The sequence below is a fragment of the Cordyceps militaris genome (assembly GCF_000225605.1).
Source record: "Cordyceps militaris CM01 unplaced genomic scaffold CCM_S00006, whole genome shotgun sequence".
Lineage (NCBI taxonomy): Eukaryota > Fungi > Ascomycota > Sordariomycetes > Hypocreales > Cordycipitaceae > Cordyceps > Cordyceps militaris.
In genome coordinates this window covers 2407337-2432754 of record NW_006271974.1, presented here as the reverse complement: position 1 = coordinate 2432754, position 25418 = coordinate 2407337, and the positions used below count along the sequence as shown (strand labels likewise).

Here is a 25418-nt window from a genome sequence, read left to right as displayed (position 1 = left end):
ATATTTGTGACTCTATGGATATACTTGGCATAAAACGCTATTGACTCCCGATCTACTAGTGATTGGCCTATACTGGCATTTTGAGCGCTGATACGGACGTGAACTGGCAGAAAACAATCGTTTCATCCACATTTGTTACTGCTTCATACCTATTCTGTCTATTTTTACAAGTACTGCATCCCAAAGGCTGGCAACAGGCAATGCCGCTTTATTCCTCTGATCGCGGCGGCCATTTGACCCTCCTCTCGGCCCTTACATACAAATTATTCGGGCGAATGAGCTGAAAATACGGATCATACTCAATTGGTCCATCCTGCGCCAGCGTAAACTTGTAGCGGTACACCAGCTTGGGCAGAAAGACTTTAATCTCCTGCAGCGCAAAGTTGAAGCCGACGCACATGCGCGGCCCCTGCGCAAACGGCGTGTACGCGCCCTGCGGCCGGCCCTTGACCTTGTCCGTGTCCCAGCGGTCGGCGTCGAACCGGTTCGGGTTCTCCCAGAGCTTGTCGTTGTGGTGGATGTGGTGCAGAGCCGGGATGACGACGGCGCCCTTGGGCAGCCGGTAGCCGCCCGGCAGGATCATGTCCCGTTTGGCCGTGCGCGCCGGCTGGTACGACGGGTTGTGGCGCCGCTGCGTCTCCTTGATGAACTTGTCGAGGTAGCTGAGCTGGTTCGTCAGCTCGGCCGTCACCTGCGTGTCCGCGTCCCAGTCGTTGTCGACGAGCTCCTGCAGCAGCCGCTCTTGGGTGCCGGGGTACTGCACAAGGCTGTAGAGGAGCCACGAGAGCAGCGAGGACGTGGTGGTGAAGCCGGCGCCGGTCGCCACCACCAGAGCGGGTGCGAACTGCGCGGGCGGGAGCTTGTTTCCTTTGCTGTCCTTGGCGCGGAGGAAGTAATCTATCGACGTGGTTAGCACGGGTGCTCCATGATGGCCCACACAAGATTCACCCACCGACGACATTCTCGGCCTTGAGCGCGGCGTCCTGTAGTTCCAGATCCTCTTCACCCCTGGAGGCTTGCGCGATGGACTCGAGCATCATTTCCTCGATGCGCGCCTTTGTCTGTCGCAGCTTCTTGGGGTCGCCAAACGGCATGCTAGCATACCAGGCACCCATGGTCGAGATCTTCTTGTTCAGCTCCAGGTTGTGCGCAATCTGCAGCACCATTTCGTGCAGCGGCGCGTCCGGGCCGGTAAAGTGCTCAAAGTCGATGCCGAGCACCAGCTTGCCGACGGCCTGCGAGCCGAGCTTGAGCATGTACTGGTACACGTTCCACGCCTCTCCCTGCTGGTCCAGCGCGTCAAAGACGGCAAAGGCGTCCTCGACACTCTTCTGCATCGTCGGCGCGTAGTGGCGGACGGCCTTGGGGCCGAGCGCCGGCGGGAGGAACTTGTGCGCGAGCTTCCACTCCTCGGTCTCGGTGTCGCCGAGGAAGACGCCCGCCTCGCGCGACTTGATGGGGAACAGAGGGTGGCCGGGCACGATGCGCTTGGTGAAGAAGTCGCTCTCGCCAAAGAAGATGGTGGCGAGCTTGGGGTCGTTGGTCTGGTACACGCGGCTGCCCATGTTGCTGGTGGAGAAGAGAGGACCGAGTTTCTCGAAGAGCCGCTGGTGGTTTCCAAGATGGTCGGGGTAGATTTCTAGATAGTTTCCGAAATAGGGAATGCCGGCGGGCGAGGGCACCTCGCGCACAGCCTTACCGTCGATGGTGATGGCGACAGGGCCATCTTTGGAGACAATGTCGGCCACTGCGGTTAGTCTGCGCTGCTCGTGCAAAAATCCAACGCCTATGTTGATCAACAAAAGTATTCATTCGAGTTATTGGGAGCAGACGTACCCTTTGGGTCAACTATGCTATACTGTGCAGCAATGTGATGTTGAAGATCCTCCAGGTCTGAGGACTCTGGCAGCTCAATTTCGAGAGCAGTGGAAACATCCTCCCCAAGAAGGTAAAACTGTTTCGTGGACATGATGGAAAAAGACTGCGCCAGTTGCTCTAGTGTAGTCGCCGTTGGAATAAGAAAGTGGGTGATGGCTGGGTTAACCAGTGTCTCGAAAACGGCGGCCAAGGTACTAAATATCAATGACACGAAATCAAGTCTGGAGCCCAGCCGAGGTATCTTTGCCTATCTTTTAGAATCATTCTAGAAATGCCTCTTATGCGCCAATTTTATTTTGTTTTATTTTTGGCTAGAATCCCTGTCGTCATCATCATGCTGGCAAACATGATGGCGTCCGAAATCGCCTCCGGAGATCTACGAAGTAATTAGTTCGTTTTTAGCACCGGTTCGGGTCGGGCGCCATTTTACGCCACAGAATTCAGGGCAGCGCTGACATTGGCGTGGTGCTTATTCGCCGGGAACACCGGATGCCTTGGAAGCAGAGCTGGAAAACGCCGGAGCGGAAGGAACGGGAATTAACGCCTACACCAATGAATGACGACTCTGTGGGCACCTTTCCCAGAAGCCGAGATCTGAATCCTTAGTTACCCATCCCACGTCTGCATGCAGTCCGAAGTGCCTAGGCAAGTTCCGCTATTTAGTCCGTTGTCCGCGGACTTGTCCCTGGCCGGTGCAGGGATAGGAGATAACAATGGAGAAAATCGAGAACCATGTTGAAACTGCTGCAGGGTCACGTCAATGACCGTCTAGCGGAAAAGAATGGAAAGGAAAAAATGTTGTATAATGGCAGCTGGGTAGTAGCTCATAAAAGTCGGCGGCCGCAGGCACTCGTCATTCTACTGTCTAGTATAGTCATTTGTACATAATTTACAGTGACTTTCTCGTTCACCCCAAAACATCGCATATTTCATCCTACCTCGATCCAATACTACTACCCTTAGATGAGCACAATGGACTACGACTCAAGACAAGTAGCCGAGCACAAGGTGGCAACAGATGCCTGGATGACAATCAACGGCAAAGGTACCCCTCGAACTATTCTTGGCCGTCGTATCGAGGAAACGACTAACAGATCTTACCAGTCTATGATGTGACAAAATATTTGCAAGACCACCCAGGTGGTGCGGAAGTGCTAGCAGAGGCCGCTGGCACAGACGCCACAGAAGCCTTTGACAACGCCGGCCACTCCGAGGACGCCCTGGACATCATGGACACGTTCCAAATCGGCAGCCTCAAGGGTTACAAGAAGAAGCCCCAACGCAAGGCCGTGAACGTGACACCCGTCTCAGCGCCCGAGAAGCCAGCGTCAAGCAACACGCGGGCGCTCCTGTCCAAGCTCGGCAGCGTCGGCCTCTTCTCCGTCGCAGTCACGGGCGTATACCTCGGCGCGCGCTATTACGGCCCCGCGACGCCGACCTGGGTGCTGTCCGTCCTCAACAACGAGACGCCCGGCCGGCACGGCTTCGGCTTCACCAAGGGCCTGCTCGCGGGCGCGGGCCTCTTCGCCGTCGTCGACGCCGTTCTCGCGCAGCAGTTTACGCGCCTCGCGCAGCAGAGCGCGTCCTTTACCAGCTACCCGGCGCACATGAAGGTGCCGGCGCCGGTGCAGCAGGACACGCTGCTGCAGCGGGGGCTGCTGGACCCGGCGACGTACGCGCCGCTGCCGCTGCGGGCCAAGACGCAGGTGGCGCCCAACGTGTACCGGTTCACGTTTGCGCTGCCGGCGACGGACACGGTGCTCGGGCTGCCAATCGGGCAGCACGTGGCCATCAAGGCCGACGTGGACGGCGAGAGCGTCGCACGCTCGTACACGCCCGTGTCCAACAACGCGGACCGCGGCGTGCTCGAGCTCGTCGTCAAGGCGTACCCCGACGGCAAGCTGACGAGCGGCTACCTGGCGCGCCTCGCCGTCGGCGACGAGGTGCTGTTCCGCGGGCCCAAGGGCGCGATGCGCTACGCGCCGGGGCTCGCGCGCCGCGTCGGCATGGTCGCTGGCGGCACCGGCATCACACCTATGTTCCAGCTCATCCGCGCCATCTGCGAGCACGACCGCGACCTCACCACCGTCAGCCTCATCTACGCCAACCGCACCGAGCAGGACATCCTGCTGCGCGACGAGCTGGACGCCTTCGCGCGCAGGTACCCGAAGCAGTTTTCCGTCTACTACCTGCTCGACCAGCCGCCAGAGGGCTGGGCGTACGGCACAGGGTACTGCACGCAGGAGCTCATCGAGGAGAAGCTGCCGCGACCGAGCGCGGACACCAAGATGATGCTGTGCGGGCCGCCGGGCATGGTCACCGCGGCCAAGAATGACATGGTCAATCTGGGGTTTGAGAAGCCGGGGGCCATGGCGAAAATGACGGACCAGATTTTCCTTTTTTAATTTTTGTAGGGAGTACCAATAAGTGTTGAAATGAAGCCATAGGCTCTTGCCGGCTCTGATGGTGCCCCTACATCGTTCATGCCCACCATTCGAGCTAGTTCTACTACTAAGCGTGAAATGAAAAGGTCGAAAGAGCTTAAAGCATGGCCTTAGACACGGGGCCAGAGTACTCGTCGGTGCTGAGGGAGCGGAGGCTGGTCAGATGTTCTCTCTGCCTTGTTCGCCTGTCTTCGTCATGTAGCGATGGCAGAGCATCACGGACTAGCAGGTGCAACACCAGCCGTGAAAAACAAACATAAGTGGGTATGCGCTGCATATGAATGCGAAAGTAATGAGCGTACACGGAATATGAGAGTTGCATTCAGAGCTGGATAGCTGGAGAGGTGCGAATGTTTGCTCTATCTAATAGTTATTGTCAACAGTCACTTCTTCGCACTCGTGGCTCCAGATCCTGTCTCCCCCTGGTCTTCTCTCTCAATAGCATCTTCGAGAAGGGGGGCTACTTCGTTTGGTAGGCGGTCATTCAAACTTTTCCAGACTTCTTTCCAGTCTATCTCGATAGCTATACCTGCAACTTCGTATTTATGATCAAGGATAGTGCACTGTCCATGCAAACCCTTTGCTTGCTTGAACAGCTCTTTGTATTTCTTTCTCAACGGGTCGTCGTTTTTCAAGTCCAAATTTTCGGAAATAACATTCAGATCCACGATGTACGATTGGCGAAGCTGAAGTGCGACATCGTCCGCTGGCGTAACAAAAGTCTGGCAGAAACTCATCAACGGCATGGCATGATGATGCCAGGCGCGGCATCGGACTTACTGCCTCTGTAAATTTGTTTGCAATGATACGGTGCGAGATCTTTGCTATCTGTTTGAGGGCTTTATCAAGCCTACTGACGCTGTTTGCCATCTCGATGCTCGTGGATTCGATCAAATAAATGACAATTGTTGTACGAGGAGAAAGGAGAAAGTCAGAAACTCGATTCGGGGGCAGCAGTTGAGTCACAAAAAGAGGGGTGAGGTGTCCGTATGTATACTTTGAAGGTAATACCTGTTGGGCAGCAATAGTGGGTTAAAGCAGAAGGCTGCATTTGGTCCTGTGCGCAAGTTCTGGGCCTTGCGCCAGCTCCAAGTGTTAAGCCCAGAGGTATTATAACGTATCTAGAAAAAAAAATCACCTACATGCATAGAATCAGAATTCGAAAAACATTAAAAAGATTTCTTCAAAAAAAAAAAAAAAAGACTTTATCCTAAAGATGTCTCTTTGCTTAGCTGTCATGTGATTTAGGACATCTATGAAAGGGGAGGTGGGTCGCCTCTCCTAATAATAAAGGAAAGGGTTATAGCTATGATGAAATCCTTGCAAAGGCATCACACTTCTAAAACTATAATGGGCAACGCACCGAGAAGTTACGGACGGCTATTCCCATTCTCCAAGATGACAGCAATTGCTTCGAACAAGAAAATTTGCTATCACGCGGGTTTACGAGCGGCTCCACCCGTCATGTCCCTCAGCGATATCGCTGGACGCTGTTCGACAATTCTGAGCAAACCTGAACTATCGCCTGTCGCCTGGGTAGGCGTTTTCGGCTCCTTCGCTAGAGATCAGCAGCGCGCAGAGAGCGACGTCGATCTGCTTGTTGGGTATAGGAAAGAAGCTACAAGCGACGAAATTTACTATATCGGGGATATTAGTGAGGAAATCGGGGATGCTCTGGGAAGAGAAGTGGATGTACTCTATATGCGGGATGGACAGAAGTTGGATCTTATACGATGCCAAGCTCTCCTGATAGGGAAAACGATATATGGCTCCGAGACGTGGATGCTGGACAACCAATTCCGGGCAGCGGCCCTTGTTCAGGACACCCACAGAAGACTGAGTACTGCTCTGCATTTAGGGACATGTTTGCGGAACAAGCTGGCAGATCTCAGCGAGGAAGTGAGTGTCGCAGCCGAGCAAGTCGACTACGCTAACCACAATAACATAGAGGTTTACTGGTGACGATTTACTGCTTAAGGAAGTGGCGAGCGATCTAGAGGAACTCGTGTTGGCCTTGGGCAACGATCTCGAAGAAGCAAAAGCGATAAATGCTTATTTCTGGCCCATATTCGAACCGCTGTTAGAAGTACAGCAACTCGCCGCTCGGCATAAACTAGGGGGGTTCGAAAAGACCAGCGCTGCGGATAAACAGCGTCTTTGGCAGACTCTTTCAAAAGTATTGCCAAATCGTACATCTGCATTGAGGTCCATATATATGCCAGTGTTGGAAGAAGTGCTGAACACCATAAACTTTGGGCGGAAATCATCAACAGGTGACAAATAGCACCCTCATGGCCGAGTAGGTCACTTACCCTACATTTGTTATGTTGCAGGTGAAACGACTAGTTAGGATGTACCATGAGGAGCTAAATATCTCTAAAAATCTTTGAATTTAAAAGTTAGGCAGCTACAAACCAACTAAATGCCTTCCACCGCTGGAGAAATAGGCTGATGGCTCATATCGTCTGTATACCCTGTGGAGGGATTTCATTGGCGGTCGCTGGCTGACCAGGAGACGGCGACTTGCCGCGTCATAATTTCGTATATGGCTTTTTTGCGAAAACTTTTAACTCTCCTTTTATCCATTAAACAATCACTTCATCCAAGTCGCGCTCGACCTTGTACCCTTGTGCCGTCAGACGTCCGCCAGTGGCTACGCTATAGACGGAAACTGCATCTCACCTAGATGGGTTTGTATGCAAGATCAAGTATTAAAATACTAGTAACAAGAGAAATTTCTCTCCACTTCTGAAGGCAAACCTAAGTAAACGACACAGTCAAGCAAGTCCAGTCTTTATTTACGCATCCAAATCTCCCCAATTGGATCGCCCGGCTCAGCAACACACTGCCACTCGCCCATGCCATACTCCTTTGGCGCCCTCCTCTTCCCGCGACCTCCTCCGCCGACGATGAGGTTCCCCGGCCGGTACCCCTCGTCCGTCTGCATGCGGCGCAGCACGCTCCCGTGCACGCGCACGCCGTCCGGCACGTCCCGGACCTCGCCCCGCGGCAGCGGCCACCGGATCGGCCGCCAGGAGCCGTCGCGCTGCAGGTCCATGCGCCGAAACGGCAGCCACTCCATCATCTTCCACGCCGTGACGGCCACGTGGCCCAGGCCGCCGCCGTACACGAGCGAGTCGTGCAGGCTCGACGTGTGCGACATGTGCAGCGACTCGGTGAAGACGGACGAGTACTGCGACTGGAACGACGACTGCGTCGGCTCCGGCACGCCCGCCGCCTCGGGCGGCGGCTGCACCGTGACGAGCACCGGCGCCTCGGTGCAGCCCATGGTCGTGGCTCGGTGCATGTCGAACTCGAGGCCCGCGTTCATGGCTTCCCGCACGATCCAGGTCAGAGGCACGTGGCTTGCGCTCCGGCGGTCGTCTGGCACCGGCCACCCACCGCCGATATCCCCGTGACCGCCCGCGAACCAGACCTCGTCAATGTCCTGGCCGACGTCTTCCTCGAATTCAGGCTTCTGCGGGCCCTTGCCGGGACAGACATGCTCGTGCCCGTTGCGGTGCTTCGACTTGAACGAGTGCGCGCGAGGCGCCATCCTGTACGGCACGTGGTTGCGCGACTTGCTGCGTCGTGGCTCTCGCCGAGTACCGTTCTCTGGGGACAGCAGATTCCTGCCTGTCCGCTCCGACGGAGGCTCGAGACTTTGCGCATTCGCCACGCTGTGAGGACTGTCGGCGGCATCACCGGCGTCGCCGGGTCCATCGCCGCCGAGGTACGCCTCGAAGCTCCGTCGCACGGGCTCCAGCAACTCGGAAAAATGGTGATGGTGCGGGCGTTTGTGGTCGTGCGTCTTCTGGTACAGCAAATCCTGGCGGAACTTGGCCCGGCGCTCGTCAATGCTCACGGCGTGGCGGATGACCTCGGCGCTCGTGCGGGCCGTGTAGGGAAACTTGGCGCGTTGCATCCAGGCGCTCTCGAACCGGGACACGGAGTTGACCGTGTCGAAGAGGCCCAGGAAGCGGATGCGTCCGACGGGTCGTGAAAAAGTCTCCCGGAAATCCTTCATGAAGGTGTACATTTTGTCGACCTTGTCCTCGCCCTCGCCTGCCTCGGACTCCTCGTCGTCTGGGTTCTCGTCGCCGCGAGACTTGCGGCGGCATTGCCACTGCGAGAAGGCGCGCCAGGCAAACTTGATCATCTCCTCGTTGCCGTGGGACAGGAGCCCGATGTAGTCGAGCATCTCGGCCAGGAAGCGGGCAATGTAGGCGCCACGGCTGAAGCCAAACATGTAGATTTGGTCGCCGTTCTTGTAGTAGCGCATCAGGAAGCGGTAGCCGGACACCACATGCTGGTCAAAGCTGGACCCAATGGCAGAGTCCTTTGCCTTTTGGTAGTGCTCGCTGATTTTGGACACGATGCCCGACTGGCTCAGTGCCTCGGAGGTGACATAGGTTCCGATCCCGGCTGTCCTTGGTCGTTAGAATCACCATGTGCAGTAGAAGAGACCATCGCACTTACGCTGGTAGTAGTGATACTGGTTCTCGGAGCTGCGATCGAGCATTCGAAAAATCTTCAGAATGTTGCTGTCACTGTCGTCGCCGTGGAATTTATTTCCAGTTCCGTCAAAGCAAAGAACCAATTTGCGCTGACCAGGGGCCGGCGCCTGCACGGGAGGATTCATTTTGAGAATGATTATTTCCAAACTATCACGATGGCTTCTTGAAGCGGGATAGCGTTTGAAGTCGACGTACGAGCTCGCGTGCTAATCATCTGTCAATACATACTTGTTCTTGTTGGACACGGCAACGGTCTCGGCAATTCAGATTGCTGTTTGAGACATGGCTTCCAGCTCAGAGCGGGGTAATAGAGCAAGTGTACTGGTACGTGAAGCTGTACTGGTACTATCCGTGTGCTCGTTGCATATATTGAATGGTTCAGGAATGTTTACGCCGACGGTTGGAGGGGGCCGCGCCGCCGGGGCCGATCCGCGACCCTTGTCTATACCCTGTCTCGGCTCAGCCAGCCACCGACTGCAGAGTAATGAAATACGGATAGTCGGACGACGGCCCAAAAGTGCGAAGCCAAAATTGTGAAGTAACCGTACCATTGCTTTTATTTCGGGCATTAAGATTCTGTTGCTGTCATGGGCACCAGACATGAAGCGTCGGGCTTGCCGTATTTGGGCTCGATGAGACGGCTTGGCGACGATGCACTGCTGGCCTACCTGCTGCTGAACAAAGTACACACGTCTTCAAATTACAACATTTTGATTCGCAACGAATGGCTCGACAATCGCCCGGTCAAAAGAGGGGCTAGAACTAGACCTTGGCAGCTCATGCAGGTCTCGGAAGTGGTGCACAGCTGAATCTCTGCAGGTGGGTACGCAACATGCGCCGTGATGCGGTTTATGTCGGCATCGAACAAAATGACAGCTGAAAAGGTGATGACCTTGCAAAATGACCAATAGAAACTCATGTATATAAAACTGTCTAAAACAACGGCCCGTCCCGGACCCCATATGGAGCGGATCGTGCATGTATCGGTACATGGCAGCATATACGCTGCTGACAGAGTGAAAGACGCGTCTACGAAAACATATAGGCCGAATTACATTCGGATTTAGCCGGTACTGCTCTCTTTTCCAAGCTTCAACCCTCGATTCCTGTCTCGTCAAGAATCAGTGTAGAGATGTCGTCCCAGAAGAATCTGCTCCCACCTGCGGATGTGTCTACCGCCGTGGATGGTGCCAGCGGCCATGCCACCAATGGACACTCCATCGGGCCAAAAAACCGGCGCCAGCAGCCATTGCCAAAGTATCCCAAGCCTTCCAAACCAGACACGCGGGCCAACCAGTCGCATCTTACAGCATGGTTGAAGCTCAGAGCCGCATCGCGCCGACCGCTTCCGACCGAGATGGGAGATGGCACCTATCGATTGGTCAAGAGTCGCCCGACCCTTCTCCAAGACCTCAGGAGTATGACGTATGCCGGTACGCGCTTTTCCAACGCCTGAAGTGAGCGCGCCGCACTGACACGGTCTAGATTTCAAGACGATCAAAGATATCGTCAAGGCCAAGTTGAAGCGGGAGACGCAGACGGATGATAAAACGATGCTGATGGAGCGAACAATCCAGCTCGTTGCTGGGCTTCCCGACTTCTCCAGGCGCCAGGAGATTTTGACAAACGACTTCATTGACAAGCTGTGGTATTCGCTGGAGCATCCCCCGCTGCTTTACATGGGGGACCAGTATCGTTTCCGCCAAGCTGATGGATCCCACAATGTATGTTCTGCGAGGGGCTCGTGTGTCCAAAGCTGAAGTGCAGGCTGACATATTATCCAATCGCAGAACCCAATCATGCCTCGTCTTGGAGCAGCTGGCACTGCCTACTCGAGGAGCTGCAAGCCACGAGGAATGGGCCTCGGTGCCCTTCCGCCACCCGAGACCATCTTTGAGTCCATCATGGCGCGAGATGAATTTCAGAAAAATCCAAACAATGTGTCCAGTATCCTTTGGTACTGGGCCACAATCATTATTCACGGTAAGAGAAATTGTTCGCTGTCGGCAATGATCGTATTCTGATGGCCCGCAAGACTTGTTCAACTCTGATCCCGCGGATGGCAACATCAACAACAATTCGTCGTATTTGGACCTGTCCCCGCTGTACGGAAACAGCCAAGAGCAGCAAGACTCTATCCGAACCTTTGAGGATGGAAAGCTCAAGCCCGATGCATTCGCGGACAAGCGCATGTTGGGAAACCCACCCGGCGTCTGCATTATTCTTGTCATGTTTAACCGATTCCACAACTACATTGCGGAAAACTTGGCTGCCATCAACGAGGCCAATAGATTCCCGCAGCCATCTCCGGATTTGAGTCCAGAGAAGGCGCATGAGGCGTGGAAGAAGTACGACGAGGAGTTGTTCCAGACGGCGCGCCTAGTGACGTCTGGCCTGTACATCAACATCACCCTCATTGACTACGTTCGAAACATTGTCAACCTGAATCGAGCCGACACTACATGGACGCTTGATCCCCGACAAGAGATGGGCGTGGCCGTGGGCACCAAAGAGGGCTCGCAGAGCGGCGTCGGAAACGCAGTCTCGGCCGAGTTCAACCTCTGCTACCGATGGCACTCGTGCATCTCTAAGCGAGACGAGGTCTGGATGCAAGAGTTCTTCTCCGACCTGCTCGGCGGCGGCGACCAGGAGCTCGACTTGGCCGCCTTGCGGCGGGCTATGGAAGCGCTTGAGAAGAAGCTCCCGCAAGACCCGGGCCAGTGCTGCTTTGGCGGCTTCACGCGCGGCGCCGACGGACGCTTCGACGACGACGATCTGATGGGGGCGCTGACGCTGGCCATTGAAGAGCCTGGCGGCGCCTTTGGCGCGCGCAACGTGCCGCGCATCATGAAGCCGATTGAGGCGCTCGGCATCATCCGCGGGCGCAAGTGGCACGTGGCCAGCCTCAACGAGTTCCGCAAGCAGTTCGGCATGAAGGCGTACGACACGTTCGAGGAGATCAACTCGGACCCGTACGTCGCCGACCAGCTGCGCCACCTGTACCAGCACCCGGACAACGTGGAGCTGTACCCGGGCATCGTCGCTGAGGAGGCCAAGCAGCCCATGGCGCCGGGCGTCGGCATCGCGCCCACGTTCACCATCTCGCGCGTCGTGCTCTCCGACGCCGTGGCCCTCGTGCGCGGCGACCGCCACTACACGACCGACTACCACACCGGCACCCTCACCAACTGGGGCTTCAACGAGGCCAACTACGACCTCGGCGTCAACCACGGCTGCGTCTTCTACAAGCTCTTCATCCGCGCCTTTCCCAGCCACTTTCGCCAAAACTCCGTCTACGCCCACTACCCCATGGCCACGCCGGCCGAGAACCGCAAGATCCTCGCCAACATGGGCCGCGCCGCCTGGTTCGACTTTGACCGCCCGGCGCGCGTCCCGGCCAAGGTCGACATTGTCTCGCACCGCGCCTTCCAGCACGTCCTCGGCAACGAGACCACGTACCACCCGGCCTGGGAGCAAGGCCTCGGCTATCTCATGAACGAGCGCAGCCTGCGCGCCCTGCTGGCCTCGGGCCCGGACCTGCACGCCATCCAGCGCGCGTCTGTCGGCACCGCGCTGTTTGGCGAGCCCTGGAAGGCCGCCGTCAAGGCGTTCTACACGCAGACGACGGACAGGCTGCTGGCGCAGAAGTCGTACCGGCTCGCGGGGCAGCCGCAGATTGACATTGTGCGCGACGTCGGCAACCTGGTGCACACGCACTTTGTCGCGCGCGTCTTCAACCTGCCGATCAAGACCGCAGAGCATCCTACGGGCGTATTTTCCGAGCAGGAGCTGTTCCAGTTCCTGACCATGATTTACATTTGCATCTTCCTCGACTACGACCCCGTCAAGTCGTTCCCGCTGCGGCGCGCGGCCAAGGCTGCCTCGGCGCAGCTCGGCGCGCTCATCGAGGCCAACGTCAAGCTGGGCCTCGTGTTCGGCATCAAGGGCCTGTACGTCCAGTCGCTGAAGAAGGACGTGCTGGCGCGCTACGGCCACCAGCTTGTCAGGGCGCTGGCCAAGACGGGCCTCAACGCTCATGAGATTGCATGGAGTCAGATCCTCCCGACAGCTGGCGCGATGGTGCCGAACCAGGCGCAGATGGTGAGTCTCGCCCTCCTCCCGGGTGACGGAAGCGGCGACACAGGTGGCTAACAAACAGGGAAATAGTTCGCACAATCGGTCGACTGGTACCTCTCTGCCGAGGGCGCGCCGTACCGCGACGAGCTGGAGCGCATCGCGGCCGAGGAGAGCAGCGACGCGGGCGACGCGCTGCTTCTCGGCTACGCCATGGAAGGCGTGCGCATGGCCGGCACGTTCAGCCTGTACCGCACGGTAGCTGCGCCGGACACCATCACCGACGACCAGGACAGCCCGGTGCCGGTGCAGCACGGCGACACCGTCTTCGTCTCGGTGACGCCGGCGACCAGGGACAGCGGACTACCTCACCCAGACAAGGTCGATCCTCGACGGCCGCTGGACGCGTACGTGCAGCACGGGCTGGGCCCTGAGCTCTGCCTGGGGCGCGAGGTCGCGCAGACGGCCCTCGTGGCGCTGTTCCGGGCGCTGTTCCGCAAGAAGAATCTGCGACGTGTGCCGGGCCTGCAGGGCGAGCTGAAGCGCCTGGTCAAGCCAGATGGCAGCCACGGGTTCATGACGGAGGATTGGGGCACCGTGTGGCCGTTCCCGACGAGCATGAAGCTGATGTGGGATGATGAGTAGATGCGGGTTGTCATTTTTTCGTTTGAGTCAGCTTGAGAAATTTATTAATATTAAAGAGAACACGTGGTGCTCAGTGTATGGGAGACCGGTCCAGGCTAGCGAGGGCCCGTAGGCAACAGCGAAGTCATCATCGAGTAAAGTTTGCTAGTGGTCGAACAAGCGAAAAAAAAATAATGCAGATGCCTTGTACTTGTCTGCCGCCAGAGGCGAAAAAGAAAGCCACTAGTCAGATAGACGTGAAGGTGGTACAAAGCTTTATTACAGAGGTTTATTTCTGGGGATGACAGGCATGAAAAGAATGGGAGGGTAAGAAGTAAAACGAGAAGGAGAAAGAAGGAGATTATTACCAAGATAAAACATGCTTCAAAAAAATATTTCGAATAAATAAAATGACAGTATTCATGCTACAGATTGTACTTGTGCCGCGTCAACAGCGCTTTTCAAGTCATGGTCGCAGCTAGTACACGACGGGCGTACGACTAAGTTGGAGAAACAATCCCTTTGAAAAGCTTAACACAATATATTACAGATGGCCGAGCTTGGGAATTTAATTTCCTTTGATGTGAAAAGGCTAAATGATATTATATTTTTATGGATGTGAAAAGGGATAATATTCCCGTTGAAAAGGCTAATACTTCTCCAATAGATATGAAAAAAATAAAAATATTCCAATGGATGTGAAAAGGCTAAATAATATTCCAAGGTCAGAATATATAATAATCTCGCCGCCCTTGCCTCTCCTATAAGATGTCCCTCCCTCCCTCACGAACCAACAACTTAACCAACCAGCCAACCAACCTCAAACTACCAACCTATCAACCAACCTACTATCCAACCAACCAACCAACCTACTATCTAACCAACTATCCAACCTACTATCCAACCAACTATCCAACTATCCAACGAACCTACCGACCAACCTACCAACACCAACCTACCAACCTACCAACCTACCAACACCAACCTACCAACACCAACTCAATACAATCAATTACATAACAACTCGACACAATGGTGCTAATCATCAAGGTCGCTGTGACGATTAGCTGCATTTTGCAAGGCTATGTGTTCTCCTCTAAAGGACCTTATTGCAGTACTGAAGTGGCTCCCTGTGACGCGAAACTTGGCAATTGCAATGTTCAAGTGCCTCCCTGTGACGCGAAAGACGGCAATTGCAATGTCCAAGTGCCTCCCTGTGACGCGAAAGACGGCAATTGCGAAAAGAAAGCCTCTCCCTGCCCCACGAAAGACGACAATCGCGAAGATACAGCCTCTCCTTGCTCCAAGAAAAAGGGCAAATGCCGTGGTAAAGCGTCTCCCTGCTCCACGAAAGATGGCAACTGCGATGATGAAGTGTCTCCCGAAGATCAAGTGCCTCCCGACAATCGAGTGCCTCCCGACGATCAAGTGCCTCCCGACGATCAACTGTCTTCCAATGATCAAGGCTCCTCGAAAGGTCCTGAATGCGGCATATTCAGTTTCTGCTCCTCGAGAGTCGGTACTTGCCGCCCCCGCAGTGGTGGTGAGACAAACAGCCGGGTCATTCTGCCATCCAAAGATCCATGGTACCGAGGAGTAGAGTCAATCGACCAAATGGATTCGGGCCAGGTGATCAGAGTCCGACCGTCGCCCGGCAATCTGACGTCGAAGCTCAAGAATCTCAAAACGTCGGAACAGATCCTCTTCAGCAGCAGCGACTCGGACGACAAGTCCATCTGGGGCGTGACGACGGTCTTCGTGCCCAAGTGGATCAACGTAACCATGCCCGCCACCGTGTCCTTTCAGATGACGTCGCTCTCGGCCAACATTGACGAAAGCCCGAGCTACCTGCTGGCGTCGAAGCAGGCCGACGTGCGGTGGGACGTCCTGGACCGGATGCTGGGGCTGGGCTGGCACGTTCTCGTGCCCGACCACGGCGGCCCGCTCGCGAGCTACAGCGCCGGCAAGAAGGCCGGTCAGCTGGTGCTCGACTCCATGCAGGCCTTTTTCGACCTCGCGGGCGGCCGCTACGGGCTCAAGGCCAACTCGGTCAAGTTCGCGGCCTGGGGCTACTCGGACGGCGCCGCCGCGACGGCGTGGGCGTTTATTCGCAAGACCAAGCACGCGCCGTGGCTGCAGGGCCGGCTCCGGACGTACGCCATGGGCGGGCTGCCGGTGAACCCGCTGCGCATGCTGCTGGCCCTGGACCAAACCGAGGACACGGTCAAGGTCATCACTGGCCTCTCGGGCCTGATGACGGACTATCCCGAGTACAACGGGACGATGCAGCGGCTGGTGCACGCCGAGGGCGCGTTCAACATCTCGGCGTTTGACAGGATCAAGACGCTGAAGCTGGAAGATGCCTATACCGAGTACGCGAACCAAAACCTGTCGGAGTACTTTGTCGGCGGCCTGGCGCAGGCGGTCAAGGATCTGGACAAGATGCCTGAGAACACCAACATCTTCCGCAAGGTGAAGCAGAATTCTGACGTGGGCGAGGATGTGGTGCAGCTCCAGGAGGGCATCATGGTCTACCATGCCATCAACGACCAGCTTGCCGCGATTGCCGACGTCGACCGGCTCGTCAAGAAGTTCTGGTGCATCAAGCGGCAGTACGTGTACTATCGCCGGAACCGCGAGGGCGGGCACTGCGAGAACGGGCACGCAAGCCTCGACGCCGTGCTGGAGTTTATTTCACTTGACTTTCACAGACATTACTGGTGGTACGTCATAGGCAGACCTTCTAGCCTTTGCGATATTATCGACGTGTCGGCCACGCCCTCCATGGAGGATATGACGGAGTACCTGGACTAGTAGGGTGTAACGGAGGCTTGTATTGATGGAGACGGGGGGTGGTGAGAGTTGCAAGTGTGGTTTCTCCTGGGCGTTGTTCTTAATTTTTTTTTTTTTTTTTTTTTTGCTTTTTCTCGTGTATTTTTTTTGTTCTATTCTACATCTTAAATCCTTTCAATCTTAGTATTTTTAGCCCCCTCTTTCTTCCATACGCTTTCTGTGTCGGATGTTCGTACTCTATACCCTGTAGCTCTTCACCCGCCACTCTTAACATTATTATTTATCGTTCGGTTCTCAGCTGGTCCATCGACTGCCTTGTTGGGATATATCGCCGGGTGGCCTTTATGGGCCTTGGCTCGTAATTAATTGCCCATGTGTGGAGACGCGGAACTCATCGTATGGACGTCACAAGCTCTCGGAATGTTTCTCAGCACAGACATTTCGGCGCTTTGGTTTCCCATGGATGATAATACCATGGCGAGTATGATCGGCTGCCTATCCACCTCACCGGAATCCAATCTCACGTCACCGGCGACATCTTCATTCCATCGTCGAGTCCTCACCACGGTCGCAGCCACATCTCCCCAAGACTCGACAATATATATTCGTAGCCAACCCCAAACGACCCCCACCAGGTGGCGCCGACCCTAAGCCGTTTCGCAATCACAAGCGCGTATGTTGAGACTGGTGAGGCCGTTGATCTACCCCGTCTGCACGAGTCGTGAGGTCTTCTCGCCTTGCTACTCCGGAGCCTCGGGTAGACGTCCCTCCGCGTTTTTTCTCATTTTTTCTTTTCTCATTTTGCGCCGACGTCCAATGGCCATAACTAGAGACATTTGCCCATTTATCCTGTGGTCGCCATTTCCAATTCCTCTCAAAGCGCCACCGTCAACGTTACCCTAGCCTGCAGCATGCGACCGAGCGTGGCGCTCCCCTGTTTACAGGTTGAAAAAATCCCAACGACGTCACGACGGCAGTTTCCGCGCTGGTGTTTATATACCCTTCGCGCCGCATCTGCCCCCGCGCCATCTGAATTATCGACCGTGCAACTATCCGTGTGCGATGAAGATTCTCTCCCTCTTGGCGGCGACAGCGGTCGTGCCCGGGGTGCTAGCGGCGCAAACCCCAGCACCCGGTGGCTTGGCAGAAGCTCTCGGAGAATTTCCCACATGCTCGGTACGTGGACTTGCCACTGGCCTCGGCCGGATTCAATTGTTGCTAAAAGAAATCATGACCTCTAGCTGCCGTGTCTGGCCGAATCCTTGAACAAGACAAGGTGCGACTCGACCGACACTGCCTGTATCTGCGCCGATCAGCCACTGCAAGACGCCGTGGCGAGCTGCGTCCTACAAAAATGCAGCATCCCGGAAGCCCTGTGTAAGTCATCCAGAGAGAGCATGCTGCTAACCCCAAGAAACGCAAAATCTAACCGACATCGCCAGCCGTCAAAAACATCACGAACACAGTATGTGAGGTGCCGCCTCGCGACCGAAGCCGCAAGTACATCATCGTCTCGGATACTCTGGGCATCATCTCTGCCCTGTTCGTCATTCAGCGATTCACATACAAGCTTTGGGCGCGCCTCGACTACGGATGGGACGACTGGTTCTGCCTGGCCACCATTGTTAGCGGCGTGCCAGCCACCGTCTTCAACGCGCACTGGCTACCGCAAAACGGTATGGGCCGCGACGTGTGGACACTCGCGCCGGGCCAAATCACCAAGTTCGGCCTCGGCTTCTACGTCATCGAGGTGCTCTACTTCCAGCAGGTGGCCACGCTGAAACTGTCGCTGCTGTTGTTCTACGTCCGCATCTTCCCGAGCCGGCCCGTCCGCCGGCTGCTCTGGGGCACCGTCGGCTTTGTCGCCGCGTGGGGTGTCGCCTACGTGTTTCTCGGCCTCTTCCAGTGCACGCCGATCCGTTACTTCTGGACCAAATGGGACGGCACGCATTCGGGGCACTGCCTGGACATCAATGCGCTCGGCTGGTCCAATGCCGGCATCAGCATCGCGACGGATCTGTGGATGCTCGGCATTCCGCTGTGGCAGCTCCGGAGCCTGCAGCTGGACTGGAGACGCAAAGTCGGCGTCGCCATCATGTTTGTTGTGGGCACCTTGTAAGCTACTCCTCCTGGGGATGCGTCTGAAACCGTGGGGTTGCATGATAGACTAACAGCCGGACAGTGTGACCGTCATGAGCATCCTCCGCCTTCGCTCCCTCGTCACTTTTGGGGCGCAGTCCCAGAACCCGACATGGGAGTTCTTCGACGTGGCCCTGTGGTCCGACATTGAAATCAACGTCGGCCTGATGTGTATCTGCATGCCGTCGCTACGGCTGCTGCTGGTACGGCTGTTTCCCAAGGTGCTCGGGACCACACAGCGGTACTACGCGAAATACTCGCTTTCCGGCAACAAGTCGGCCCATGATCGTGAGCCGCCGAGGTTCGGCACCGTGTCGACGTCGAGGGCCGAGCAGGATGTCTTTCAGGGCCGCCACGAGCTGAATCAGATCTCGTACCAGAAAAGCTACGCGGTCAACTACGGCGAGCCAGATGATGTAGAGCTGGTAGCTGGTGCGGGTGAAATGGACAGGACAAGTGCGAAATCGCTTACATCAGTCTCTGCACGCGGAAGTTCCGACAAGGAACACCGTCCATAAGTAGTTATTCTGCTGCTCCACATGGCTATATCATGATCATAACGACGGCGGTTTTTTTTCAGCAAGTTCGAATGACATGATAATCTGTTGGTCTTGAAACCATTATATTTTAATTCTTATCTTCTTCCTCAGCTGCGGGATCGGCTGCGGGACCAGAAGACGGAGCAGGCGGCAGGGGCCTGGAATACACATGGAAGCATTTCCAAGACTATTCCCGGATGGCTTGCCATAAATCTATAATAACAGTGCGGTACCTGAGAGGCGAAAACGGCCGGCCGTGTTGCCTGTTTAGTTGCGACAACGGCACCGATCACGTGGACGCCTACAAGACCGCCGACACCGACGGCGCGGCTAGGCCAGCCCACCGCCCGAGCGCCCGTGTAAGTCAGCTGCCCGGCGTCTGGAGCAGCAGTAGAGTTTCGAACAAAGGGATGAAATGATAATGATTTGATTCGTAGCCATGTATATATCAACCTTTGTCTCTTGCACTGACAGGTGACTCTGCATCTTCTTCCCCATAACCCACACCCACACTCCTCCCATAACATACAAGCCACCACACATTGGCCTGCCTTGTTTATATCCCATCACTAGCCATGTCCCTCTTCAAAAGCTACCTGGGCCTTGGCCGCTCCAACTCTACATCACAGCCCAAAGAGAACGACAAGAACACAGTCCGCGCCCTACCAGCATCATGGTATACATCGCGCGACATGTACGAGCTGGAGCGGCGCGCCATCTTTTCCCGAAAATGGCTCCTCACCACGCACAAGCTCCGTCTCAAGAACTCGGGTGACTGGCTGCGGTACGAGATTGCCGGGTTCCAGTTCGTGCTGTGCCGGGACCGGACGGGCTCCATCAACGCCTTCCACAACGTGTGCCGGCACCGGGCGTTCCCCGTGGTGACCGAGGAGCAGGGCAACAACAAGGTGTTTTCGTGCAAGTACCACGGCTGGTCGTACGGCATGAACGGCAAGCTGGCCAAGGCGCCGGGCTACCAGGACATGGAGGATTTCGACAAGGCGCAGAACGGGCTGCTGCCGATCCACGTGCACATTGACCACAACGGCTTCATCTGGGTCAACATGGACGGCAAGCCGGAGCCCGAGATTGCGTGGGACGACGACTTTGGCGGCGTCGACACGCAGGAGCGGCTGCTCGAGTACAACTTTGACGACTACGAGTTTGACCACGCGTGGGAGATGGAGGGCGAGTACAACTGGAAGATCCTGGCCGACAACTACAACGAGTGCTACCACTGCAAGGTCGCGCACCCGGACATTCCGAGCATCGCCGATCTCGAGGCCTACAAGGTCGAGGTCAAGGACTCGTGCATCGAGCACTATGCCAACTCGACGCCCGAGCAGATTGCGCGCGGCTTCAAGGTGGCGCCGACGTACTTTTTCCCCAACGCGTCGATGAACGTGACGTGAGTTGTTCCCCTTGACACCAAACAAGACCTCAAACGTAACTGACCAACCAATCCACGCAGGCCAAACTTCTTCTTCACGCAGCGCTTCGTGCCCAGCGGCCCGACCCAGTCGGCGATGAAGTACGAGGTGTTCCGGCACAAAAACGCAGACGACGAGGCCTTTACCACCATCAACGACATGTACAAGCGCATCATGTCCGAGGACAAGTACCTGTGCATCAACGCGCAGAGGAACCTCAGCGCCGGCGTCTTTGTCAACGGCGAGATGCACCCGACCATGGAGAAGGGACCGCTCTTCTTCCAGCGCAAGATCCGCGAGACCGTCACCGAGCACCACGCCAAGGAGGTGCGCGCCGAGGCTGAGATTTGGCCGGCGCGGCAGACGCTGCCGTGTGGCGCCGGCGCCAGCAAGGACGTCGACTTTTGCGCAAAGGTCGACTGCCACAGCAAGACGGCCAACAAGCTGGCGGCGCAGCAGATGATTGAGGTGTAATGAGGATTTTTTTTTTGTTTTTGAAAATGACCATGATTTGATGAAACTGTACAGAGTATCTTCTCCACCAATATCTTTTTCTAGCTTAGAATGTGCGTAATCTGAACCCCCTTTGTTGGCCCTTTCCATAATTTTAGGTTCGAATACATGTGGGAAACTTGTCACTATCTTTTTCCGTCTCTTGATTTAGATAACAGTCCAGCACTAGTTAGCGCGTGGCTCCGATCATCGCAACTGAACCTGGGAAACAATCTCTGGCCCGTGCCAACGATAACAGGTTCAACTATCACGGGCCCTTGTTCACAGCCACACCGTCCAAGACTTTGCGTAATCTATACCGCCCACTAACATTTTGTTTGTCTTACCAGTACGTGAAGGGAAAGCCGCGCCCGATAAACGGCCCCGGCGGCTGGTCGGCAGCCCAACATGCTGAACCCCCGCGAGACCTCGAACCAGCTGAGACGACAAAGCCTTTCGGACGGCGCTCCACCCCCGAACCACCGGCCAGGGATACCTCGTCGAGGGGTCTGCGAGTTGGGTTCTTTTATCATATCTTGGTTCTCTTCCCCGCATTATCCGGAGTGTGTGGAGCTTGGCGCCCGCCGGTGCTGCAGGTAGGGGTTCCGATCCCAGGCTACACTTGTTCATGGACCGAAGTTCTAGACTTTTAGCAACACACCCCCCTCCCCCTCCTCCCTCCCCCTTCCCCCGCCTTGCGACGAATCACTTGGAGCATGAAGGTAATGTATCTCTCCAGTTCCTAGTGCCAAGACCTGTTGCCCAACACACCCAACCCAAAAAGCCATCGTCACTGCATCCTCCTCCTTCCCCCATTGAAAACAGGTTGTGATATATTTACCACGGACCAGTGGCGGCTTTCTTTTTCTTTCCGCTGCGGACCACGCCAATGCTGCATTGCGAAGCACCGCTTGTTCTTCTTTGTCGGCGCTGCAACATCACCCAGCGAGGCTGCTGATTCATTCATTGCTACATAATTGTTCAACTTTATTCTTTTAAAATCCTGTGCATCCAACTCCTTTCCTCCACGACTGTAACCCATTCCGCACTCCATCACCCAGGGGCAGAATGACGTCCCCAGAAGAGACCTCTGCAGGTCGCGGACGTCGACGATCATATCACGCTTGCTTGACTTGCCGGTTTGTAGAACTCAACCATGCTCCGTCTCGTTGCACCTCTGACCTGAACGATGTTCCGCGATGCAGAAGAAAAAAGACGCGCTGCCCCGGAGAAAAGCCCGCCTGCTCGAGCTGCGTCCGTTTAAAGCAATCGTGCGCGTATCCGCCCGCGGTGCGCACAACAAGGACTGGGCGATCAGTATGTGGTCAAGGCCATGGCTCGTGCGGCTCCCATCTAACAAACCAAAGGAGGAGAGGCTGGCACATCTCGAGGAGAAGCTCGATCGTCTTTTAAGCAGCAGGTCCGCCATTCTTCGACCCCCGGCCGCGGCCGCCGCATGTCCAACCCCGCAGCTGACTTGTTGGGCTAGACAGGACCATCCGCCACTCCAAGAACAAGCCATCGACGAAGCAGTCGAGTCCGAGAAATCCGTCTCTGTGAGTCCTGCGGCACAAGAGTCGACGTTCAAGACCATCCAAGCGCAGACCACGTCGCCGCTGCAGCCATCCATCGAAGTCACGCCCACCGGAGGACCCGGGCCGGCTGATGTCGCCCTGGGCATCCGGCTGTATTTCGAATATTGCCACCGACAGCCCATATGGTGCTTCGAGTACGAGGATGTCGGTGATTACAGCCAGCTGTCGGAAGAGCTGGCCTACAGCATATTGGCGCTAACAGCCCGCTTCTCCCCCATGCGCGAACGACTTCAGAAATATAACAGCGATGCGAAGCGACTGGTGATGCTCCGCATTGCAAGCAGTAGAGTCGAAGTCTCGACCATTGAGAGCCTTTGCCTGCTTGCGTATTCCTCCTTCATCGGTAACGAACCCCTAGTACTCCAACACGTACCGTTGCTAACCACAGCACCAGATGGAAACGTCAGTCTGGGTCAATTTCACCTGGGCCTTGCATTTCAGCTGTGTCGGTCGGCCATGCTCGATGTGGATGCCAGCTACTCGGACAAGGACCCCAACACACAACGAAAACGCAAGCTCTTCTGGAGTCTGCAGGTATTGGAGCAGTACTACGGCAAGCAGACTGGCCTGCTCAGCCTGCCGACAGAAATACTGCGACCGTCGTACGCATCCTCCGTGTCCCGGGACATTTCTCGCCTCGAGACGGAAAACAAGCCCCCGCCACTTCCCAGAGACGACCTGGGTCATTCGAGACCTACACCGGACGAGCCGGGCGTGTGGAATACCAGCGTGCACCTCGGGTGGGTATGGAGTCGGGTGCGGAAATACGTATCCGACTGCGCGCAGAACATATTCAACGAGCCGTGGCGGCGCGACTCCATGTACGGCTCGGTGCTGTCCGACTTTATGGACGCGGAGAACCGGATCCCCATGTGTCATCGCTACGACACGGTCAAATTCTACGAGAGAAAGGTCGAGGAGCTCAAGGTCAACCGAGGATACTGGACGACGTGGCTCAAGGAACAGTTTACCTATCACGCCATCCAGACTGTGCTCAACCACCCGTTTCTGTATATTATCGGCGCGCAGCACAACTCCAACCTCGCCATCCCCAACACGTTTTGGCGCCGGTCCTCGGAGCTGGCGCTCATACACTCGACGTGGATCGTGCGGCTCATTGACATGGTCGTGGACAAGCAAGTGCAGCTTATTGATCCGTTCTTCGGACACATTGCTGCGATTGCCGCCACGGTCCATCTGTACTATTGTTGCGCGGCGGCGGCGAAATTAAAGCACAAGTCCAATACCGACTTTGCCAAATGCCGGCGCTTTTTGAAGTGCTTTATTCCGTTTTCCCCTGCCTGTGCAGCATTGGTTAGGTTTTTTTTTTTTTTTTTTTTTTTCTTTTTGTCGTGCTCCCATGGACGACGGCTAACAAGACGGACCTCTTTCAGGAGAAGAATCTGGACAAGATGGCACGGATCGCCTCGGGCTCCGACTCGGTCGACGTGGAGGACTGGATGCCGTCGCGCATCTACCTGAGCGTGCCGCTCATGTGGGACATTTTGCAGTTTACGTGCGTGTCGGGCTCGCCGGGCATCTTCACCAACGACCTGGCGCACGCGCCGCACCGGCGGGACATGAGCGAGGAGAACTCGGTGCTCGAGATTGTGGTGGCGACGTCGCCCGAGATCAACATCAACACGGCCGACGGCGGGCAGGAGGCGCCGACGGCGTCGTACAAGGCGTCGGTGTCGCCGAGCGGCAACCCGACGCACCACCCGCTGCTCAACACGGAGCCGGTGCCGCTGGCGGACGACCTGACCATGAACACGACGCCGTGGCTGTACGAGGACTCGTCGCAGTTTACGGGTCTGGGCGATATCGACCTGCTGGACGCGCAGTCGGAGGGGGGCGATGAAAATGGCATGATATGGTGGGAGGGGGAGGTGAATAATTCGCTGTTTAGCCACTTTTGAGGATTTGTGGTACAGGTAGAATCGACAGACTTGTTATACAATTTTCTGCTTAGCCACTTTTGTGTTGTGCTACAGCTATACGGATACAATTCTCTGTTGAGCCGATTTGAATGTGTTGTGCTACAGCTAGAGATGGACATGTCTATGCGTATTGGATTCGTATATTTGCAACAGCCCATTATGAATTTATTTATTTAGGATTTAATTTGCCCAAATTCCTGCCCTGACCGTTTTGAACCCGACCAATTATATTGTTTGCAATGTCTTGCCACGCACCAGATCAACGCCAGCAACGCCAGCAACGCCATCAACCATCAACGCCCACAATCCCCATCTCCAAGCTCAGGCCGCCGTTCTCGTCGGGTCGTCTCTGCGCCCACGTGTAACTGGACTGACTGCCCACCCTCTCCGCCGGGCTTGATCGTGAACAGAGGGGGGCCTATCGGCTTCCAGTCTGCCAAAGCCAAGGCTTGCTTGCCCAGGGCGCACCTCCCTCGAGGGCAGCGCCAAACCCGACATCGGGGGAGAGGAGAAATTGTTCCCGAATAGGAATCCTCTTGACAATTGCTGCAGCGAACTGCAATGCCGGCTCCACCAGCCCAAGCGATCATGTGCACGCCATGGGCGCAATCTGGACTACTCTATATCCACGCCAGGTGTGCGCCTGCCATCCGGTCGCGCAGGCTAGCCTTTCATGCAAGCCCTTGCCAGCATCATGGAGGCGAGAGACGAGCCACGGTCAGTACGCGCGGTCGCTCACCTTTTGCACCGCCGAGGGCCGCGCTGAGACTATCTTGGTGGCGGGCAATGCGCAGTGGCCTTGGTCGCTATCACGCGTGGTTGATGTCATGCACTTATAGGAGGAACTGATCTTCAGAAGCAACAACGTGGTCCTCTTGAGTGGATGGCAGGACCATCTCGAGTTGAAGCCTTGATGCTGTGCTCGGTAATTTGTAGACAGACGCGACCTTGTT

General features: G+C 55.9%; 8 protein-coding genes across 8 annotated transcripts; 6 read left to right on the top strand and 2 right to left on the bottom strand.

Annotated features, from left to right (window-relative positions):
• Positions 1–208: 208 nt before the first annotated feature.
• On the bottom strand, positions 209–1969 carry CCM_08035 (Cytochrome P450 oxidoreductase, putative; the record flags this gene model as incomplete). The annotated part of the gene is made up of 3 exons (XM_006673174.1): positions 209–897; positions 953–1786; positions 1837–1969. The coding sequence occupies 3 exons, from the start codon at positions 1967–1969 to the stop codon at positions 209–211; spliced, it is 1656 nt and encodes a 551-aa protein (XP_006673237.1).
• An 881-nt stretch (positions 1970–2850) lies between these two features.
• Positions 2851–4283, top strand: CCM_08034 (cytochrome b5 reductase, putative; the record flags this gene model as incomplete). Its single annotated transcript, XM_006673173.1, has 2 exons — positions 2851–2923; positions 2983–4283. The coding sequence occupies 2 exons, from the start codon at positions 2851–2853 to the stop codon at positions 4281–4283; spliced, it is 1374 nt and encodes a 457-aa protein (XP_006673236.1).
• Positions 4284–7116: 2833 nt separating this feature from the next.
• On the bottom strand, positions 7117–8964 carry CCM_08033 (uncharacterized protein; the record flags this gene model as incomplete). Its single annotated transcript, XM_006673172.1, has 2 exons — positions 7117–8747; positions 8802–8964. 2 exons carry the CDS (start codon positions 8962–8964, stop codon positions 7117–7119), a joined length of 1794 nt encoding a protein of 597 aa, XP_006673235.1.
• Positions 8965–9971: 1007 nt separating this feature from the next.
• On the top strand, positions 9972–13558 carry CCM_08032 (fatty acid oxygenase, putative; the record flags this gene model as incomplete). Its single annotated transcript, XM_006673171.1, has 5 exons — positions 9972–10272; positions 10325–10563; positions 10630–10822; positions 10875–12940; positions 13007–13558. 5 exons carry the CDS (start codon positions 9972–9974, stop codon positions 13556–13558), a joined length of 3351 nt encoding a protein of 1116 aa, XP_006673234.1.
• Positions 13559–14569: 1011 nt separating this feature from the next.
• CCM_08031 (lipase precursor, putative) lies at positions 14570–16351 on the top strand (the record flags this gene model as incomplete). Its single annotated transcript, XM_006673170.1, has 1 exon — positions 14570–16351. One exon carries the CDS (start codon positions 14570–14572, stop codon positions 16349–16351), a length of 1782 nt encoding a protein of 593 aa, XP_006673233.1.
• Positions 16352–17392: 1041 nt separating this feature from the next.
• On the top strand, positions 17393–18987 carry CCM_08030 (integral membrane protein, putative; the record flags this gene model as incomplete). The annotated part of the gene is made up of 4 exons (XM_006673169.1): positions 17393–17506; positions 17572–17707; positions 17773–18445; positions 18513–18987. 4 exons carry the CDS (start codon positions 17393–17395, stop codon positions 18985–18987), a joined length of 1398 nt encoding a protein of 465 aa, XP_006673232.1.
• A 596-nt stretch (positions 18988–19583) lies between these two features.
• Positions 19584–20912, top strand: CCM_08029 (Rieske; the record flags this gene model as incomplete). The annotated part of the gene is made up of 2 exons (XM_006673168.1): positions 19584–20416; positions 20480–20912. The coding sequence occupies 2 exons, from the start codon at positions 19584–19586 to the stop codon at positions 20910–20912; spliced, it is 1266 nt and encodes a 421-aa protein (XP_006673231.1).
• Positions 20913–22129: 1217 nt separating this feature from the next.
• CCM_08028 (C6 transcription factor, putative) lies at positions 22130–24444 on the top strand (the record flags this gene model as incomplete). Its single annotated transcript, XM_006673167.1, has 5 exons — positions 22130–22247; positions 22298–22350; positions 22424–22868; positions 22920–23839; positions 23920–24444. 5 exons carry the CDS (start codon positions 22130–22132, stop codon positions 24442–24444), a joined length of 2061 nt encoding a protein of 686 aa, XP_006673230.1.
• Positions 24445–25418: the final 974 nt, after the last annotated feature.